Genomic DNA, 22,358 nt, shown 5'->3' on the forward strand with positions numbered 1-22,358 from the left:
ATTTATCTTCACATTTTCTTCTTTTCCTTTAGAATTGGTTTTGGCGACATTAGTATCATTTTGTTTTCGTATGCGGTATGTATTTGCTAATTTTTCATCTGCTTCATACGTTTTACAGTATGGTCGAAAGCTTTTTTCTTGGAAACGGATGAAAATTCATGCGCGCGCGGATGTCATCCATATAACAAGGTCTAAGCCAGAAAATCTCTGGGATCTTCATCATCGTCCAGAGCGTGTGTTAGATAAAACAAGTCAAATGTTGTGCCAAGTCTCACTATTTCATCCGAACGTTCATCGACATCAATGTCGCTTGACCCATCAACAAAGGGTTCCAACTTGACAAGTAACCCGTAGAGTGCTGTCCCTCCCCTTTCCTTTGTGGACCATTCCAACTCGTCATTACTGAAGAGAGGGTCAATAGTTTCACCCCTCCTCCTGGCACCCACCGTCTCCGGTCCGATCTCGTAGCTGTCCGGCCGGATACACAGCTGGAAGGCCACACGGGCCTTGTACATCTTACCGCCATCTTTGAACCTGTTCAAAGATGTGTGATACGTCAAATTTAAGTTTTTATGTAGCTGAAAGCATCCCAAGCTTAGCTTGGTCCTAGAGTTCGAAGTGCGGACCGCGCTTGAAGCTACACACTGCAAATATTGTCGGCATACAAGTATGTAGCAGTCAGCAAGTAATAAGTTATATATTTGTCCTTACTCTTTGGGAGTGGCATAGGCATCTAACCCAGCGTACACGATGCTTGGCGTTACGAACAGTTGAACGGTGTCGAACCCTTCGGGTTTCCTCGTAGGGGTAAAATGTCCATCCCTCTCTCTTATTTTGCGTCCACCCAAAGTCACGTCACCTATTACGTATGAAAATATACAACGATTTACAAAATGTAGGTTGAACAACGTATATCGAGTACATAACATCATTCCACATTGCAATATTGCTAATTGAACAGCTGCATAATTCTATGCTATCTTACTTGTGTTAGGGCATACTGATATTTCCGTTTGTATACGGATAACGATAACGTATACATGTATTTACCTGGCATGAGCAGTTGTGAGCTGTTCTGTAGAATTTTCTTCACCATATCAGGGTCTGTCCCGTGGTACGCACGGTGCCAGTTCTCGAACACGTTCAACTCGCTGTCCATAAAGTTTGGAGTTAAGCTGTAAAACAGGAGATAGGACACTCAATTGTATGCTGCTGCAGTTCATAGCGCTCAACATCACACTAAATGATGTCGTTAAGACTTGGTTCTCACCTGAGACCAAATCTGGCCCAACCAACAGGCATCGCGTATGTCTTCTCAGGTACACCCCGTGAATAACTGTCCTTGTCGCCCCGGGCCTTGTGACATGTCTCACAGTAACATTTGTCCTCAACGCCAAGGTTAAAATAGCTATCTGTAATAAAGAAAAGTTAGGATTTCAGCTCTACGTTATTAGACTTACATAGGCTAGCCTTCAATTAAAGTTTCAAAGGCAATTTGCTTCCTAGACAATGGCCGTTGATCGACCAAAGGTAGGATTCGTGCGACCATTTCATACATTGTAATTGAAATATGATTTAAAACACACAACGCACAGAAGTAACCACTCCTGAAGTTTAATCTGGCAAATGTTTGTTCTCCTCGGGTGACCGCCTCTAGTGAAAATAAGGGAGGGTCAAAAGTGATCTATGATAATAAAAGTACTTGCCGTCGATCCCCAAGGATTCCTTGAATCGCTTACAAGCCAACTGATAGTCACAGACCTGTAATTTGCGACAAAGGCACCAATATTAGTATAGTATACCTAGATATGGATAAGTTAGAATGGTGTAGATTACCTTCAAGACATGTAGATGGAAAATCTACAGATAAAAGCTGCTAAAGCAGGTTTGAAATAAAATCTTTGCTTATATTATGTATACCTTTTCTGCTGTCGTTGCGGGAATAGTTCTCGAGGCCCGTGCGACATCTTCACCGTCGCGATGCCTTCTCATACAAGATCGCTTACAAGCCAACTGATAGTCACAGACCTGTAATTTGCGACAAAGGCACCATTATTAGTATAGTATACCTAGATATGGATAAGTTAGAATGGTATAGATTACCTGCAAGACATGTTGTTGTTTCCTAACAGCCACAGATGGAAAAGCTACAGATAAAAGCTGCTAAAGCAGGTTTGAAATAAAGTCTTTGCTTATATTATGTATACCTTTGCTGCTGTCGTTGCGGGAATAGTTCTCGAGGCCCCTAGGTAATCGTCACCGTCGCGATGCCCTCTCGAGACCCCTGCGTCATCGTCACCGTCGCGATGCCTTCTCGAGGCCCCTGTGTCACCGTCGCGATGTCCACTCGAGGCCCCTGCGTCATCGTCACCGTCGCGATGCCCACTCGAGGCCCGTGCATCATCGTCACCGTCGCGATGCTTTCTCGAGGCCCCTGCATCATCGTCGCCGTCGCGATGCTTTCTCGAGGCCCGTGTATCATCAATGTCGCGATGCCTTCTTGAGGCCCGTGTATCATCAATGTCGCGATGCCTTCTTGAGGCCCGTGTATCATCAATGTCGCGATGCCTTCTTGAGGCCCGTGTATCATCAATGTCGCGATGCCTTCTTGATGAGGCCCGTGTATCATCAATGTCGTGATGCCTTCGATCTAAAATAATACAGCATTGAATCTTAGTTTACATTTTGTTCTAAATCATGGACCTTGCCCATGACTGAACGAAAAATTTACGAGAGACCTACGGTTCTCACAAAAAGCTACCTGCTGGCTTACCCGTACCCTTCAACTGAATTCGTAGACATTTTGCTTTGTCTGTGTATGAGCAAGTACATGTACACTATACTGATTGCCAAGCAGGCAACAATGGCAGTGTAACAATAGTAGAAAAAATCTTCCAAGCACATTTCATATCAAGAACATTGATTTTAATACGTGCCCGAAACTTAGTGGCTCAAATACTGCCATAGATTCCTTAAGTAAAGTACAATGAACTCAGTTTTGTGAATAAGGGTTAGCTATTTAGTATGTATCTGGTTTCTTGGTGGAAATAAAATGAAACTGATTATGATTTGAATTAAAAACATTAATCATCAACACCAGCAGTGCATATTGACCATGACAAAGCCTTCTGAAAGGAAATATAATCATTGCACATTCATACATAATAATAATTCTTTGTTTTCGAAATCATATATGTCTATATTAGATAATATAGAAAACTATATGAACGTACAAGGCGGTGTTCCGACGATCTCCCGTAGAGGGGACCCGAACAAATGAGTAGCTGGCCTGTAGGTCTGAAACAAATACAGACGTAATGCATCATAGAAACGTAGCTACCCATGGCACAGTTAGTATATACCATTCAACTTTGAATAGCCTTACAACTACTGCATCACATGCATTCCTTACAGTACTCGTACATACCGAACAACAGTGGCGGCAAAGCATCACAAGGATGCCAGTGATTCCCACCAAATCAGCCAACAGGAGAGACAAGAAGGGCTTCATGTACTGGTCAATGCCAGGTGCAGACACTAGGTGATTGTCGTAGTGGACGGTCAGGATCACAGCGGTACAGCAGATCCCGTATAGGTGGAGGAGGTCAGGCATTAGATGCAGTGCCGCTGACTTAGCACTTCCCCCTGAGACGAGATATGAAGGCACCGTTAGAAAGAACTGAATGGAAATCGACAAAACATATCAAGACTGTGTCTGCTACATGTACAGTCCAAATTTATAAAATCTATAGGAAGGTGTTTTTTTTTAATTCACGTGATACAAGGTATAGATGGTTGGATTATAAACTAGAGTTCGATGATCTCATACCTCCATGACATGTGTATTGTTTTCATAAATCTTACGCATGTTGATGACCACCTGTAATTGGCTTACATTTTTCACCGCATATATTCAAATCATATGAGGCCATTTGCATATATTGTATCAATTGATCATACTCTCCACCAAATGACAGGGTTATCTTAAGAAATAAGGCTATTCTAGCGTTTCCTCATAAATTATGCAAATGAGGTCCTGATTGACATAAATTATGTTTAGTGATGTTCACCTTCACTGAACTTCCAATTATGGCAAGTATTAAATTCCCAGCAGTTACCACAATAAAATTGTACCAATTTGCCATTTATTATGCAAATTAGGTCTTCCTTTACATAATCGATATCTGCCAATGATCTTGTCGTTCTCACTAACATATGTCTATAGAGTTTTATAGCCCTAATATGAAATACAGCTGATTTATAGAATTTCCTAATTAATTATGCAAATTAGATCCTGATTTGCATAATTATATTTTGATTATGTCAAGCATCACTTAAGCTACCTACATACCAAAAATCATGATGATCCATCAAACAGTTGTTCAGTTATCCTCTCTCGAAGATTTTCAAAGAAACCACCCTGCAGTTCCAGAACAAGCCGCTAGGGGGACCAAACTCACGTGACTTCTTCCCGAGGACAAGAGCTACCTTCCATCCAAATTTCATGACCCTAGCATGTCCAGATCGCGAGATATCAAAACCGGAAGTTGCGCTGCAGTACCAAGGGAAGCCACTAGGGGGCCTAAAATCTAATCATTTCCAGTTTTCGTCACACCCTACCAACACACCAAGTATGAAACCAATCCATCCAGGCGTTCTTGAGTTATCTTGTTGACCAACAGACGGACAGACGGACGGACAGATAAACGCAACTGAAAATATAACCTCCATGACACATTTCATGGAGGTAACTACAGGAAGCAAGTAGCCATAAATATGTCAACAGATCCTCACCTCTGTTGATACTGCTGAAGAAGTAGCAGTGGGTGACGACCAGCGAGCAGAGTAACAGCAGCCACAGAGGAGCTAGCGCTAGCGAGAGAGTACAAGGTACAAGGTACTCCAAGCCGATAATGTATGGGAGGCTCTGGGGCCATACGTAATAAATGATCTCCACCATACTTAGGGCCCAGAGAGCAATGAGTATAAGCATTCCCAAAGTAGGCAGAATATAAAAGTAGGAGAAGTCAATATTTTTCAAGAAGAACACTAAAGCAACCAGCGGAAGGATACAGAACAAGATTCCATGAGGAAGAAACAAGGCAAAGAGAGGCACACTTTCAGGATCGTCGTAATGCGAGGCCACTAAAATCTTTACTATAAATCCAATAGGAAATCCCGTGATCAGCACGTAGAAAGTCAGATAGTATTTAAGTGATTTGATTAATTTCTCTGTCTTTTTCCATTGGATGAAAGCCATGACCATGAATTTGATGACGTCCAGAATTACTAGGGGAGTGACGGCAATTTTAGCAGTGATGTTGAGGTTGATAGAAGGAATTGGAAAGAAATACATCGCAGCGAACAAAGTTGCGAAGAATCGGAAAATGTCCAAGGCGATTCTCCTCTTCTCCCACCAGAGAGGGTCGTCTGAAAATATGAAGAGCAGTCAGGTTTGTACGAACATGTTTATGAATCAATCTTGTAACCGTAGCAGGTATAGCATTACAATGCCGCTGAATGTACTTGTGTAAACATTCAATACCGTACTTGTATCAAAGTGGTTGTCATGATAGTGACATATTAGTTGGCCGTGTTTCCCTAGTGCACCCTATTATGATTGTCAACGCGACGGAGTGAGCCACCTATAGGAATCCCCATAGGGTGAAAACTGTGTTCTGCCAACTTATATAAGCGTGACCCCTCCCCAAAAAAGACTCGCCGCTCCAGTCGTGGATAGAAACACACACTGCCCAAAGGCATGAAAAGTGTGGTATCAAACAAATACGAGAAGCTACCTTAAAATTATTTCTTACCAGGAATATCATCTTCATGATCTGCACTGGACAGGTTCTCGCTGCAAGAGAAGGAATGCCATTTGTGTTTATCGCTCCCTTAAAAGCCACGAGGATATATTTATCTCAAATATAGGGATGAAGTAAACAAACATGGTCGCCCTTTTCTTACATTAGTTTCATATTCATAAATATAATTATAAATCATCCCTTTTCAACGACCTAGCCTACGATTCACAAACGAACGAGTTCACAATGTATTAAACCTACCAGTAGAAAAAGCGTCCATATTTGCATGCAGGGTATATTGCAACAGAAAGCACCCACACCACAATGGCGACGGCGATGAGAATAACTGCAACAACAAAAACGGATTTAAGCTTCTTCTGTTTTCTGACAGTAGAAGCATTGCAATATGATTCGTCGCAATCCTGTTTTACCGCCACTTTTCCTCAAAGCTTCATGTAGAATATTGTAAATTGCATGTTAGATTTAGGAGTTTTACAAGTAGAAATTTAAAAAATGATACATTACTCCCGTGACAACTACATATGTGATACAAAACCCCGCAATGAACAGTAACATTTCAAAACTTTTTTACTATATTATACCTGACTTTTAAGCATTAAATATTGTATTGTTTCCAAACAAGGGAACATTTCCTACATAGTTTCGTTTTATAAATGAACGTGACGTCGAAAGGGCCGAACATTTGTTGATTTTCACTAGCCGACATGATGTTCTTACACTACCCTTACATGCAAGCACAGTCGCGGTCGTGTCGTTTCCAGAATCCTTCGCTGAGCAGCAGGTAGCAGAGATGTTCCTATCGCCGACTTCCCAGACATACGGACATACTGTCGAGGTATTCGCGAGGGATCCGTTGGTGGCAATCATGGCGTTTCCCCTACTAGAAAACAAGCCTTCTCTGAGTACATATGCAGTATAAAGTACAAAGTTCCATGGATCCACCCAGTCAACTTAGGTTCAAGGATATGAAAGAGGTTTCTGACATATATAACATTGAAAAAATAACTTCGATAACATTAGTTTTATACCTCAGACACATGTACATTTTGATGATTAGCAGTTAAGTGGATCATTATCCCTTCCTCGAAGGCTATTCTTGTAATACTTTTATCAAAAATCAATGTTCAAAAACTCCCTACACATACCTTTACTGGTATGTGGACATCGACCTGACCTTTGCATAACCAACGCTTTTCCGTCCACGGCGCACCTTGTTGCTTCAAATATTTGCACAGAACTCGTCACATGTACACCTATATGATGCAATCAGAAAATCATTTGCATAATTGTTAAGGAAATGCTATAATACTTGGTAGTTTTCTTTGTTAAGATAAGACTGTCATTGGACAACTCCACTAATTTAGATGGAGAAGATGATCAACTGTTATAATTCATGCAAATGAGGACATTACTTGCATAATCTAAATTCATAATATGTCAGTCGTTAAGGTCAAAACGAGTCATAGTCATTTTAGGTCAATTTGAGATCTTTGATATACAGGATATTTGCCATTCTAGGCAAGACTGAACACTGGCATTGAACAAGCGTTTCAGTCGATAAAAGTGAATCACAGGAAGTATTGCACTTCGTATCAAGGTTGATAGGTGTCGCTATGTGATAGACTCTTAATATCCAGCACGAGAATAATTTCTATAATGTGAAATTTTTTTATTGGTTGGACAAAAAGGTGACCTTTTTGGTTGGCTTTCAGTTTGTTTTCTTCAGTTTGTTTACATGTTAGTCACGCAGTCAGAACCAATAATATTTATCTAAACACCTCGCTGTGCAAGGGAGGCGTTTAGATAAACATTTGAAGATAGGATAAAATTATCCGGATCCAGCCGAATTGATTCGCTTTGATCCGGATTCGATCCAGCTCGAAGCCGGCTTGATCGGGCCCGAAGCCGGATTAAAGCGAATCCGGATCGATCCGGGCAATGGATTTTACCGTAGAGGGAATGGGGCCAAAATGAATCAATTTGGCTCTATCCGGATCTTCTCCCAGTGGAAAAAGTTCCCTATAGAAATGTCAATCAATCAGGTGCTGCGTGAACCTGTCCCCAACAGCCTATACAGAACTGGGTATTCAAACGTGTTCTGGTCACCTATGTGTTTAGGAATTGTGATAATCTGAGATAGAGCACTTCAAAGACCATCCTTAAAGTCCGTTTGTTGACTTTATTTTATGATATGTTAGTATGTCATAGTTAACATATCATGCTATATTTTAGAGGTGCACATGTTACCAAATTAAGCCACATTTTGTATTTCATATCTCTCTCTCTCTTTTGTACATAGCTCATTCCAATATTCAACATTCATGCCTAACATGATATGTTATGTACAGTTGATAATCAATATTTCAATATTATCAATACTAATAACTAGAAACTTGGTTTCGTAAGCCTTGGTTTAGTAAGTTTTTTTGTAAGCCTGATAAAGTATGGGTATTTCAATTCTGACCTAAGATGTGCTTGTGCCTGTGTAAGCAGCTTGTTCAACAGAACGGTGTACAACATTTTGTTTGCTGACTTTGCCTCCATATTCTTCCTAGTGGTTACAGTTGAAATATCACACTTTCCAATGTTGAAGTGACAGTGTTACATGGAGTATGGCAATTGTCACCACTACCTCAATCATCTAAAGCCATATCCAGCATTGGAGATTACAATCAAGAACCCATGGCACAGGTGAACTATCATGCCAATACATGTACCAACACAAGAAAGCCATATCTGTTAACTCGATACACAGTATAATTCCTCAACAAATGTACAGTCGTGTTTTGGTTTTAAGGTTGTTTTCGATACCAGTTTTTCATTTGGTACTTTAAACTTAACATGTTTGGTGCTTTAACTTTGATATGTGTACTTTGATTTCTATACAAGATCAAGAACAGGGACCATGGTATCCATTATGATTAAGATGAGTTAAAATGTTACTATGCAAAGTTCCTGAACAGGGATATGGTTTCTGTAATCACATTATTCACTATGCCTGTTGGAGTTAAGTATATGCTTAAGTCAGCCATACTCAAACCAAAGACTGCTCATATTTTGCTACACCAATACAATCATTGTTACACACGTTATTGAACACATATTGAGTCTCAAAACGTTTATATGTATGCATCATATGATCTACATTTTTGTCATACACTGGAACTGTACGGTCACTCCTCTAACTTAACAAGCAGCCCATAGAGTGTATGCGCTCCTCTTTCTTTGGTAAACCATTCCATTTCCTGGTTGCTGAAGAGTGGGTCGATAGTTTCGCCCCTCCCGGTAGCGCCAACCGTCTCACCCATAACTTTGTAGCAACCTGGTCTGACACACACCTGGAAGGCGACACGGGCTGTGTATTTCTTCCTGTCTTGATTATCTTGAAACCTGTGGAATGTGAATGTAGTATTTACGTGGGACATAAGCATGAGTTTGTTGTAACTTTCGCATATGGCACAGCTGTGGTTTTCATAGATTCAGTAGCAGAGTCAAATATTTTTAACAACGTTTTCTACATCCTACAATGGAAGAATCTTGTTGAAGATGGATTGTAACCAAATCTAGGCATTCATGGAGACTTTGACTGGATGGGTAAATTGATGAGAACTTATATTAGGCTTTTCGAAATGCTAATTAAGACCATATGTGTTGAGCAATGAGTCTTTTGTCATCATCGGCACTACTTGTTTGTATTGCAGCACATTCACAAAGCCGTTTTAGCTATTCTACGACGTGAATGGATCCTGTCTGTTTTCGTTTGTAGATAAGATGACATCTGTCATTTAGGCTTGGCCACATCGACCTGTGGTGATTCCATAAGTTACTGAAGAAATTGAAAAATTGTTCACCTTTTTGGCTCGGCATAAATGTCACGTCCAGAGTATTTGATGCTTGGTGACGTGAACACCTGTACGCTGTCAAAGCCTCTGCCTTTGCCTGGTCCTAGCTCGTCACCTCCAAACGTAACGTCTCCTGTAATGAAAATAAATTGAGTCATACATTACAATTTTGTGGGTAAGGCAGTGTAGTCCCGTTGCATTCCTTACAAAGCATAGGGGTAGTGTCCATCTCCATTTTTGGAGCCCTTGGGCCAGAGCTGTGCAAGCACTACAGCAGGGGGCTGTTAGTGCTGTGTGTTTGACCATCCCATACTCTTTCTCGTATGACAAGTGCTGAGCCTAGAAAGCATGCAATTTGTAAAGTCTTTGGGTAACCTGGTACCACGGTAATACTCGAGACATCTTCGATCTGTCTCATTTTATTTCTACAGAACTAACGTAGAAATATGAATTGACCCTTGATTAACGATAATAGTGAATAACAATAACAGTATTTAATGACCTTTACCTGGCATGAGTAGTTGTGAGCTGGTCTGCAGGATTTTCTTCACAGCGCTTGCGGCAGTCCCATGGTACGCCCGGTGCCAGTTCTCGAACACTTTCAGGTTCTTGTCTTTGAAGGATGGATTTATGCTGTATGAATGGAGATTATGCACGTGGATGATACGTTTTGTAGGTAGTGCGTATAGAAAATGGATATACATGTAAAATAACAAAGATGCTCGAGTTCTTGTTTATGCAATAGTTTTGAAATTTCTCAATTAGGCATATGTGCATGGGTATTTGTTGACTGTATGCAAAGTTTAAGATTTTGTCCAGTCATTATGACTGAAAAATGCATATTTTGTCCTCACCTGAGGCCAAATCTAGCCCAACCAACAGGCACGGCATACTTGGTCTCCGGGTTGCCTCGCAGATAAGAGTCCGGCTCCCCCCGGTTCCGGTGACATGTCTCACAGAAACACTTGTCGTGGTCAGGCGAAAAGTAGGTGTCTGTAACAGTGAGTGATTCGAATTTCGTAAACATGTCATTGATTTTTCGACACGTTCAAAATCAGATACAATGCTGAGAATGCAAAAATATTCAAAGTTTTCATCATGCCCATGTGTCAGCTCCCCAGACGGCTGTTCCTGAGAAATTATTTCAATTTCAAGTTTCAACGGTCAAACTTGGTGACACTTGAGGAATAAGTTCAACAGTGTACTCATCGTGCATGAAAAGCTACCAGTATATATCGTCATCAATGCCTACTGAACAGAAATACAGATCATTAACTGGTAAGACTGAAACCAGTTATCTGGTGTAAGCGATCTGGTGGAAAATTCAACGAGACTTTTCTCTTGGTCTGAACAGTAATTGAATTTACATGTACTTAAATAATAAAAGAAGGTTATATGCGAGAAGCACATTCTTACCTTCAATTTCCAAAGTGTTCTTGAACCGCTGGCACGCCAACCAGTAGTCACAGTTGGGCCCCTAGAGAATGGAGGATAGTTAGCATCTACATTTTATACTGACCATCCCTAGCTTCATTCTTACAGATTTAATACAATAAGCATTTAACCCTATATTTTTGTAATAAGAAATGTAAGTAGGGATAAAATGTTAAGGAAAATTACCTGTATATACCTGATTTGATGATATGGTCCGCGATCTTGAATTTTGACCAATGACGTCATCAAATTAGCATAAATTATTTTTCAATTATAAAATTTAAATAGAATTACATTAGATGCTAATATTAGAAACCATTTGTAACTTGACATAAAACGCATAAAATTCTATTGTTGAAACGAAAATTACTAAATTTCACAAACAACTGCCTAACAGAAACCCGTTGCCATGGCAACACAAAAATCACAAACTTATTCCACTGATACGAAATTGTTCCAAAGTACATTTTAGGAAAAGTCACCAAGTTGGTTCTAGCGGTGGTTCTAGCGCAAGTCGTTCAGACACTATCGGACATGAAAGTTGGCGCGGGCACTTTTAGCCCCCCCCCCTCGTCTAAATAGGATTAACGAAGATTCCTTATCAAAAAACTCAATTTCAGTGAAATTGCCAACGATTGCCACATTCAGATTTATCACTGATACCCACCGTAGGTACAGATATCTCTGCAGTTGTGAGAGGTACTGCGGGTCGAGCTCTCTCCCCACGACGAAAAGGACGAATCATCTCCCTTGGGCCGGGGTACAGCTCGACCATTGAGAAGGCGTCTCTCCCCATATCCTCTACCTTCACGTCGAACTCCAACCTGCGAGTTCTCTCACAGTAGAACGTGAAGTTGACGCCGTACATGTCGTTCACCATCTCCACGTCAGGATGGATGTTCCCGTGGAAAAGTGCGCAGAACGTCTCGTTTTCCACCATGGACACTGGTGGAGTCGGTGTACCTTCCTGTTGGATAGAGTTTCAACTTTGTAAGTATGTTGAATATTTACATTCGAATCTTTAGGCTCCTAGAGTTCGTGGAACACATACTTTCGTCAGGTGTAGATATTTTTTTTTTGTTAATATAAGAAGAAGATGAATAGCAACTATATTTGTATATGAATATACAATTTTCTTTGTATCAATATCTGGATAATCGCAACCAAAAGAAACCAGCTTTTGTTTTCAAGGCGCCAGATCATGTTGCAGGTTGACCTACATTCCAGTGCGAGATGTGTCCCGGGATCCCGGATTCTTGGACGTTATTATCAAGCCAATCATAGAATATGATTACCTCATTTCTTATGTAAATTAGATCCTGATTTGCATAATACATATTTGCATCTCATTATCTTTCTCTTCACCTGAGGCACATATCGGTACCCGTGCTCCAGTTATTTGCAATCAAACTTTGAAACAAAAACGCCCACTGCAGTTCCAACGAAGCTGCTAGGAGGCATGAGCCATACTCCCAGTCCCAACAGTTTTCGACTACAGTACTTACATATCATGAACCTAACTCTTAAGGCAAATTTGACCTCAAACTTTGAAGCTTCGCTGCAATACCTAAAACAGTCACTAGGAGGACCATAATCAAACTTGACCTGCGTCCCTCCTATTCCTACCTAACCACTTAATATCATTAACAACCATCCGCATTTTATCGAGTTATGTTGTACACAAACAAAACCCCCAAAATACGCAACTCTGTAGCAACGTAGGGACGTGATATTTAAACTTGAACTTTGTTTCTATAACCGTTGCTCACCTACCAAATATCGATAAGATCCATTCACAATTTTTAGAGTTATCCTGCATAGATTCAATGACAGATGCACAAAAACTCCGCTGCAGTACGATTGGAAAAAGCCAGGTGGACCATTTTTGTCCTTGAACCACATTTCACATTAGTTACCACTGTTTTCTGACATACCTGTAGCTCGTATTTCTCCTCATTGATGGTGCGGCAGATGCGGTCCTGAACGGATTCTTCCAGCACACACTCCATCCGGGCGGTCATCTTCCCCAACTCTCGAGGTTCGATCCACTTCTTGAAGATGACAGTTCTGACGTGTCGGGCGCGAACGTTTTTAGTGACGAGGTTGACAACTCCAGTCGTATCCGAGCCGTCACCGCAGCGAAGCACAACAAACCTGAGATAAAATTATCAGTCCAGTTAGAGAGAAATCCAAAATTAGACTCATACGAAATTTCACCGTTACGGCATGGAAATATATTTACTACAAATTTAACTCCAATTTAGTCTCTACGGGTGACTAACAGGTCGTCAGCATTTGATGTTCAACGGTAGGGATACTGACTTTCAAAGGGGGAATGGAAATCTTCCATTCAAAGTCGAAAGATTCAACTTCTTGCTTTCAGTGTCATAGTCAACCAACCATACATTTGTACATGTCGACTGCATTGTAGCTACTTACCCAGAACTGAGCCGATCTGTCTTGAAAGCCACCTTTGTTTCCTTTAGCACGACATCCTCCACCTGACTGGTGATATCTTCCCATTGCCCTCTATCGTTACAGCTGAGAACCCGAACTTGGCCGTCTTTTTCACCAGGCGACAGCGGTAGCATGATAGTAGCAGGGCGGTTCAACAGCAGGTTGCTGCCTTTGACAAAGTTGACGATGTGGCTCATGCCGTCGATTCCTCCCATGATCTGGGGATCATCTAGCCCTGCGCGTGCGAGGGTGTCTCCGTCGACTGGCGTGACCTGCATTAGGCAGAAAAATAAGGTGATGAGAGAAACATAGACACTTTTGAAAAAGGAAGCAGTACATGACTTTACTGGTCATTGTGAGATATTCCGTTGGTAGTAGATCAAATTCGCTGTTAGTACATTCTATTTGCCTTTTAATACCCCAATTACTTTGCTTTAGAATAGAGAAAAAATGCAATTGTGTACTTACGTTAAACGAGATCTCTTTCTCTTCTGGGATGCTGTCCTCGAGAAGGATCAGTTTGATTTCCGTCTGTTCTGATGAGGTCAGCGTTGACGCTTCCCCCTTTGTGACTCTGTGACAGTGCTCCAATGGCCTCGCCACCACAGCGAACGAAGAGAAGTGTGTTACCTCTACCGTAACAAACCTCTGTCCCTAAAGTACAGATGAAATCAAATATGTCAACACTTGAAATTAAATAGGACAGGCTCATTACACTGTATCAAAAGGAGATTGAAACGAAACCCAATATATCATATGAGCTCTCCGATCCCTAAAACAGTTATTGTTCATGATCAACACTTACTTGTTCTTGGTCGCTCAGTGTTCTCAAAGCCACCCATGTCCTCCCGTCATCCTCTGATGTCATCACGACGTACTCCCTTTCGCAGTCGAACTTTGGAAAAGAATGTGGAATCTTCAGCTTTACGGGCTTGTAAAACGTCATCCCCGATGGTCTCATCTCAATGATGTCGCTGACTAGGAGTTCGTTGTTCTTCAGCTGGAGCGTTCCGTCGTACCCGTGCGGGTTCAGCACTGCTGAGATGACGGACGTATCCTCATCTGTAGCTCCGGGAGGAATGCTCAAGTTGCAGCCGGCCAGGAGGTCCAAGGACTGTACGGTGTCCGTGACTGTTGATACCTGGCAGCTATTGAATACAAACGGATGAGTCAGCTTTTTTCAACCATATACTCAACATACTGTACAGGACACACACGTGAAATTGTACACACTCATTATTTGTCGCTGTTTCTATGACGAATGCGACTACCTACAAGTACTAAAAACACCTACCTTATCTCTTTGTCGTATTCATCTGGAACAGTTTGGCCTAGGCGCCATTCCTCTTCCTGCTCCAAAGCTACTGCCTTTGCCGTTTCATCGGTGATTTCTTGCAATAGCTCTTCCATCGCCATCGCAGATGTGGCATCTAAGATAGCATTCTCTTCATCTAGGTATTCTTTGCTGACTTCGTTCGCAAGGGTTGACGTGACGTCTTCATATATGGACCTAAAGATGTTGTCTTCACACTCCTGCTCTGCAGTAACAACTTCATCCATGGTGATGTCACAAATGCTCTCTTTGACGATTTCGACGACGTTTTCTGATAAATCTTCAATGATTGTTTCGTCAATAACCACCGCTCCAATGGTGGCTACGAGACTGTTGATGCAGCGCTCTACCAGCAGCTCAGTGCGGACGGAGACCACGCCCTTTTTTACAATTTCGTGGTCGGGAAGCTGCAGTACCGGGGTGTCGTACAGGACAAGACCTGTTTTTGTCCCTATCTTTTTGTCCTTTAGTTGCCGCAGCTGATGAAGCGTGGTTGGCAAACTGGACAGGCGGCGATTTCCCTCCAAATCAAGGGTCTCCAGATTGAGAAGGCTCCCGAAGCTGTCAGGAAGCGTCCGCAGTTTGTTACCGGCGAGGTGGATTTCCTTCAACGAGGATACCAGTCCGATAGTGTCCGGAAGTGTCTCGATACCGCAGTAACTGACGTTAAGGCTTTCTATGACTTCAAGGTTTTCAAGTCCGTCTGGTAGCAAACGTAGTGAACTGTTTTCCTCTAGGTCCAAGATCTTTAACTTTCGAGGGCCTTTCAACCGCAGGTCACCCTTGTGGTTGTTCAGCTTGTTTCGCTTCATCTCTAAGATCTCGAGACACCCGAGTGAATTGGCTGATTCCGGAATGAATTTAAAGGCGTTGCCGTTTAGTATCAGGACCTTAAGTTGCTTCAGTCCTGAAATGTCAGCCGGCAGAGTGGTCAGTGAATTCTTGGACAGATCAAGGAATTCAACTGTGGCCAGGAGAGTAAGATTGCTGGGAAGCGAGTTTAGCTTGCAGTCGCTTAAACTGATGTATTTCAAGTCTTTCAGCCGCACCATTGTCTCCGGAAGGGCAGAAATCTGGGGATTCCGGGAAAAGTCCATTTTACTGATATGGGCACACCTTGAAATGGCCTCACTGATATCTTTGATGGGACAGCCACCTGCTTTCATCTCCTTTAGGTTGTAAAGGTTCGCGATATCAGCCGGTATGGCGACCAAAGGGTTGTCTGAGACGTCCAAGATCTCAGCTTCCCTGATGCGGAACACGGCTGCCGGTATCTCGTTCAGACACTTCTGCGAGATATTGAGTTCTTTTTCCTCTGTCATTTGAGCTCTTAGATATGCCTCTGTCCAATTGTCGTCCTTAGCGCCTTCTCTTTTGTGTTGTTTTCTCTTTGGCGTGGTCTTAGCACTTGCTTTCGCTGGCTTTCTTGGCGTTCTTCGGTCCATTTTGGACCCTTTTCAAAAGTGGCCTATTTGGTGTTCTTTACTATGTCCTATATTATGACAGATAAGCATGTGTGAAGTCAATATAGGTGCCCATAAATTTTCCACCCTTGTGTCATACAGGCGGTAAGCGCACGTCACACTATTTTATGACCCACCTGCCAACACAAGCAGCATATTATTAGAACCATATGATTATATCAAGGTTTTCCTAGCCCTATTCTTTGTAGTTGTCAGTCGACAGATATGTACAAATATTTCTGTATGAGAAACTTGGTTCTAACGAGTGTTTAGTCGGTCCGGGAAATGGTCGGGGGCAACACACGAAATAGCTAAGCATGGCAACCCATACACGTACGTCATATGATACGCTAAAGGTTTTTTTCAGTACTGATACGCCAGTCATGGTCTAGTCTCTGTGGAAGGGTACATGTATGTAGCCGCTGATAAATTTGACAAATCCATAAAAATGTTTGTCTTTACTTGGATAAATACGTGGTTTGCAAGAATGGGCGATAAGGATATTAAAAACATCACTGGCTTTCAGCCGAGCAACCGTGGCTGGCACCATGCACAAACATCACAACAATGACATTCAGCTTGGCTTGTTATCCCCTCATAGTGAAAAATGACTAATTGCAAAGTAGACCCTGGGCAACCGACTACCATGCCATTCAGAACGGAGCTAATAAGCAAATAGAGAGATTCCATATCTCTGTTGTCAGGAAGTAAATAGCTCTCTCAGGCCGTGTTTACGTGCACGTTACGGCTATGTACATGGTAAAACGTATACGTAAAGGCACTAAACTGTTACATTAACGTTATACGACCCCTACCTAATTGTTTTAATTTAATGTTCGGCCATGCTGATTTGATTACATGGATGACATCCACACGCTATAAATTTTTGAAAAAATTTTCGTCTGTTTCGAAAAAAAAAACGTTTTCGACTGTAAATCGTACAAAGTGAGTATATATCATATGTTGCAAAAAAAGTATCGGGAAACGATACTAATATCATAGAATGCCGAAATCAATTTTGGAAAGGAGAAAAATGCGAAGAAATGAAAACGAAGAGTCCATTTATATTCCTCATACCATACTCTGAGTGTTTGGTCATTTGTTCAACCTTTATGACCACCTAGATTTCATAATGAAGGGAAATTTTTAGCCAAACTTTTTTTATTCGCATTTTGGGGTTCCCAGAGGATGTCATCTATATGATCAAATCAACATGGCCTCATCAGTGCTACTAGGTAATAGATAGAGACATAGCAGTACGTGAATTACGCAAAATACGTGTATCCTTTGCGAACTAACCTCTTTTGAATTGACGTAACTTTAATATGCTGAATAACAACAGACTTTAAAATGTTAATAATAAAATATGATACTAAATACAACTTCAGGACCTATCGACCGACATTGGACCAAGTGTATGACAAAATAGTGACAAATTGTTGAATGGTAATCGTTCTGAAAGAAGAAGAAACTGTCATGATGTTCATACACGATCATGATTCTACCTTCGATTGTTAAAATAGTCTTACGTTCTGCCATATAGACACAATTGTTTCTTACCCTTGTTGACGACAGATAGTTGTTAGAACAACACCTTTCGGTCCATGCTATGTGGAGAGGAATCAACATGCAAGAACTCCTGTAAGCCGTGAGAGTATGCGTGTAGTCGAAAGGACAACTGTTTGAACTAATGCCGAGCAAGAGGCTTGGCCTGTAGCAAAAGCGTACGTACAATTATGTCTTTGAGTGTTTGCTTCCCTTTGTTCTGAAAATCAAGATAACGTTGCGGGGGAGCGGAAACTCTGGAGGTAGTTGAAAAGTAGTTTTCAATAGGAGTCGTGGGGGTCAATATACCTTTATTGCCATTCTTACTTGAGGGAAGCCTTCGCAAGCCGGACCTTGTTTAATGGCTTAAATCTACACAATGCTTCGTAGGTTTGATGCATTTCTACTCAAGGTACATGATTGAATCACCACTATATATATGTATATAGCACGGTGGAACTACACTTTACACCAAACGCTTGACACCAAACATTGCTTGGATGGGTGGGGGTGACTCGAGGTGGCTCCGTAATACCTGAAATACAATAGAAGTAACAAAAATTGTAGAGAATTTCAAAAGGTGATATTGTCTAATTTTGCCCAAGAGTATACGTCGGGAGATGGGCTTGATGTGGTAAACATTTATCTGACTGCCAACTGGCTCAGGAACTTTGACACTCAATCGACTGGATCGGATGAACAAAGCTAACTTTACAGAGACGATATATGTCAAACAACCCTCTACATTTTTTATTCATCTTCCTATATATTGTATCCACTATATACAGCTAAAATATTTAAACATTGATAGTGTCCTCAGTCATTCAATGAAATGTAATATAATCATATGAAAGAACCTACTCTGTTAGATTAGAACTCATCTTATTCCTTTTGCAGCAAGCTCTTCAGTAACTCTTTGGAGATAACCTGGATCTGGGTATCCATAGCTGCAGCAAAGGATATCAGTATGTTGGAAACTTTGCAACGAATGTGGTTTGATGGTTTATAAACATGTCAACAGTGAATGCACTCCGGAAAATTGAAGGCCAATGCGGAATAGATTAAGAAATATACCGAAGCCATAAGATAGATATCAGCCTACTTTGATGCCCCGCCGTACGGGCTTGTTTTGTGGTGAATGTCGTTCCAAGTAACAACATCCGTCTCGCCGGTTGTCACTGATGTCCCTACGGTGAAGACTAGGCGATTGTCAAAGGCCTTCTTCAGCAACCGGAGAACTTCTCGTCCCCCTGTATTGTCCGGTAGGAAGGCGTCTCGCTCTGTTCCTCTGTATGGTTTCCCTGGATTTGGGTGGCATTCCTACAAAGAACATTAATCGCGTATATCACTATGATCATCACCAACATCAGTATCATATGGCTCAGTATGATTTTCAGAAATGAAAATTGCCCTGTAGATTTTTGTATTAAATCTACACGGCAATTTTCATTTCTGAAACATATATTGAAATGCACATGTTGACGTATTGATAGTTGTGATATGTTGGCGTCAATGTCTCACCTCCTGTGTGCCACTGGGTACAGAGTAGTGAATCTGTATTCTCCCACAGTCGGGGTGACCTGGAAGGGATTGCGAGCTCTCCATGACTTCCATCGTGCCTCCTATTGGCTGAGTGCCTTTCAGAGCCCCATACTGATGACCACATATAGGACACACGGGTTTGATTTCAAAAGCTTGGTCAATACAATCAGAACAGAATTCATTGCCGCAGCAATCGAGCATTCTCGGCTGTGCAGCTTTGTCCATGCAGATTGGACAGTCGCTGTCGTCGGTGGATTCAGACGGTTGAGCATCAGTGGGGTTTGATGATAGTCCGCCGCTGAATGTTCGAACAAATACGGCATTGAGTTGGTCGTCAATGTTGACAAACCTGATGTCACGAAGTGTGTTGTTTTGGGGAGGAGACTGGGCGAAGTTCACTGTTGCCAACATCAGTTGTTCGGCGCAAACGTCCACTGGTATCCCGTGCGTTCCTGTCAAAAGCAATATCTAGAATTATGAACTTAATATTGATCGTACTTTTCCCATAGTAACCTGTTTTTAGATTGTCAAACATTTCAGAATCTACCAATCATGTATATACATGTATAAGGTCATGCTAAACACCAATCATGCGTGAAGGCATGCTAATAGTCCTTCCGAAAACTCTTGTTACGCACCTGCACATATGGCTGGAATAGCGATGGACGTTCCTTTCAGTGTGTTGGATGCGTAGTAGAGAACATTATTCAGTGTTTGATATAGTTTTTCCTGTATGGTTTCGTTGTCATCATAGCTGTCCCATTTCGGTCCCACGGTGTGAATGATGTGTTTACAACTCATTTTCCCGGCCCCTGTGTGCATAACGTCCCCGATGGTTAACCTACCATGCTTTTTCACATATTCCTGGGACTCCTTTTGAATCGTCTTTCCGCCAGCCTTGCAAATAGCACGTGAGATTCCACCCCTATGCTCAAGTGCTTTGTTTGCAGTGTTGACCACAACATCTACCTTTTCCTTTGTTATATCTCCACGGAAAATCTTTACCGTGATGTCGACTACTGTTCCTTCAAAGCGTATGTCGCTAGATGTTTGAAAAGAGGCATACTCAGGGCCAGTCCTTGTTTCCCCGTCTACCGTGTGTCCTCTTGCACCCATGTCCTTTTCAATGGCCTCTGTCGTGTCGCTCGTTACTTAAATCAGGTCTTTGTTCATTGGTGGCTGCTGCTGCTGTATATAACCTTTTGCCCTTGAATGTAAAAGAGGATACCTCGCCTCGTCGAAAAGTACAGCAAAATTGTGTAGAGCTACATGTGTAGACCGGACATGCTTTGCCTGACAGCAGTTTGTATCCGTCTACTACAGATTAATTCACATTAGATTGTGTACAGTAAACAAGTAAGGCATAATAGCTGCAAGTCGACCCCTAGTTGTAAGGGTAGCTGGCGATCTTGTTTGCACCTTCCCATTCTAAATCACATTGACGGGACACATAAATACTTGTGCTACCTGGTGACCGGTATATGCAACAAAGGACAGTGTGTCTCCAAAGTTATTCAAATACAGTACAAACACTTCCTTGATTTATCTACAACTTATAACTTAATTTTGAATGAATGATATTGATAAATTAGTGAGTTCATATATTTTCATGAGACCCCCTTGATCATCAAATAGGAGACCGAACACGACAATATCCCTGATGACAAGGAATTTTGGGGCAAGTAATAATAAGATCGTGTATCACGTCTCACCTTTTCTTTTCAAACGGGTCATAAATAACGTTGTGTAAAGTACAAAGTTGCACCCGGTCAACAAGGGTTAAGGATATGAATGAGATTTCTGACATGTTTAACAGTGAAAAAATGACGTTGGTAACATCACACCTCAGACACATGTACGCCGTCACGCCGTCTATCCAATGACGGTAACGTTTATCTTAACATCCTCTTCAAACAACCCCGTAATTGAATGAAAGACAAACATCTGTAAAACTGTCAATCATTCTGTCGCTGCGTACACCTACCCCCAACCGCCTGAATAGACCTTGGCATTCAAGCGCGTTTTGGTCACCTGGCTGAACAACAGCATGCGGATTTATGACCATTTTGCGACCTGACGGGTGTGTTTATGGGCGCATTAGTTCGTTCCCGTGTTACCATTCCTGACATCTTTGCAACACGCTGCACCGCTGGCTTTCAACTTTCCACAACAACGGTAGGAAGCGCTTGTTATTGTGGTTATGTTTGTGTTTGTATATATGATGGAGGTCACGACATCTTTTTAACATTTAATTTAATATTTAGGGATTATTTTTCATTCCTACTTCAATACTCTTAACAACGTTCACATTTAAGTAATGTAACTTAAATGTAGGGTTGGAAGAACAATTATTACATGATGTAATCAAACATGCAAATGAATATCTCGCACAATTACTCAAATATTAATATTGTTCCTTTGTAGTAAATGATACTTGTGGCATAAGCACAGCTATATGTATATTAGACGCTTCGCATAATTACACACTATCTAGAAATAAGCAGCGTCAAATTTATAAACCTCTAATACATATTTCACGGAGGTATTTCTTGCTTTTCATGTCGTACCCAAAATGTTCACATGTCGTACCCAAAATGTTTCCGCTCATCTACAGAGTTATCTTGATTTCAACGACAAAAGAGAGTAAACACTAGAAAGTTTAAATGCCGTGACAACAGCACAGCTACTCTGGTATTAGAATATCGCTTCGTATATCCCTTAGAATATTTAGAAAGTTATTACTAACTACAGTATAATTTAGTTAATTTCAAAAGTGAGTGTTTACACTTGTTCTGGGGCTATATGAGCTGTCAGTACAGCGTTTGTTAATCAATAACATTGATTATCTGCGGTTTGTGACAAGACAAGAATATCTGCGAGGCAAGAGAATGTGTAATGCCAAATGTGACGCCAAACT

The 22,358-nt window shown here is 41.4% G+C and overlaps 3 protein-coding genes across 3 annotated transcripts; all 3 read right to left on the minus strand.

The window, feature by feature from the left end:
• Positions 1 to 48: 48 nt before the first annotated feature.
• Positions 49 to 6,694, minus strand: LOC109467393. The gene is made up of 8 exons (XM_019765336.1): positions 6,548 to 6,694; positions 4,795 to 5,430; positions 3,428 to 3,645; positions 1,707 to 1,761; positions 1,271 to 1,412; positions 1,051 to 1,175; positions 712 to 859; positions 49 to 534 (listed from the first exon to the last, which is right to left on the minus strand). The coding sequence occupies exons 1-8, from the start codon at positions 6,690 to 6,692 to the stop codon at positions 192 to 194; spliced, it is 1,812 nt and encodes a 603-aa protein (XP_019620895.1). The 5' UTR covers positions 6,693 to 6,694; the 3' UTR covers positions 49 to 191.
• Positions 6,695 to 8,998: 2,304 nt separating this feature from the next.
• Positions 8,999 to 16,336, minus strand: LOC109467273 (p53-induced death domain-containing protein 1-like). Its single transcript, XM_019765217.1, has 11 exons — positions 14,853 to 16,336; positions 14,364 to 14,706; positions 14,027 to 14,212; positions 13,541 to 13,830; positions 13,036 to 13,255; positions 11,769 to 12,068; positions 11,084 to 11,144; positions 10,522 to 10,660; positions 10,176 to 10,300; positions 9,677 to 9,800; positions 8,999 to 9,215 (listed from the first exon to the last, which is right to left on the minus strand). Exons 1-11 carry the CDS (start codon positions 16,334 to 16,336, stop codon positions 8,999 to 9,001), a joined length of 3,489 nt encoding a protein of 1,162 aa, XP_019620776.1.
• A 2,440-nt stretch (positions 16,337 to 18,776) lies between these two features.
• Positions 18,777 to 20,557, minus strand: LOC109467274 (E3 ubiquitin-protein ligase DTX3L-like). The gene is made up of 4 exons (XM_019765218.1): positions 20,287 to 20,557; positions 19,421 to 19,893; positions 19,002 to 19,219; positions 18,777 to 18,846 (listed from the first exon to the last, which is right to left on the minus strand). The coding sequence occupies exons 1-4, from the start codon at positions 20,555 to 20,557 to the stop codon at positions 18,777 to 18,779; spliced, it is 1,032 nt and encodes a 343-aa protein (XP_019620777.1).
• Positions 20,558 to 22,358: the final 1,801 nt, after the last annotated feature.

Source organism: Branchiostoma belcheri, unplaced genomic scaffold, assembly GCF_001625305.1.
Source record: "Branchiostoma belcheri isolate BF01 breed outbred unplaced genomic scaffold, Haploidv18h27 scaffold18, whole genome shotgun sequence".
Taxonomy (NCBI): Eukaryota; Metazoa; Chordata; class Leptocardii; order Amphioxiformes; family Branchiostomatidae; genus Branchiostoma; species Branchiostoma belcheri.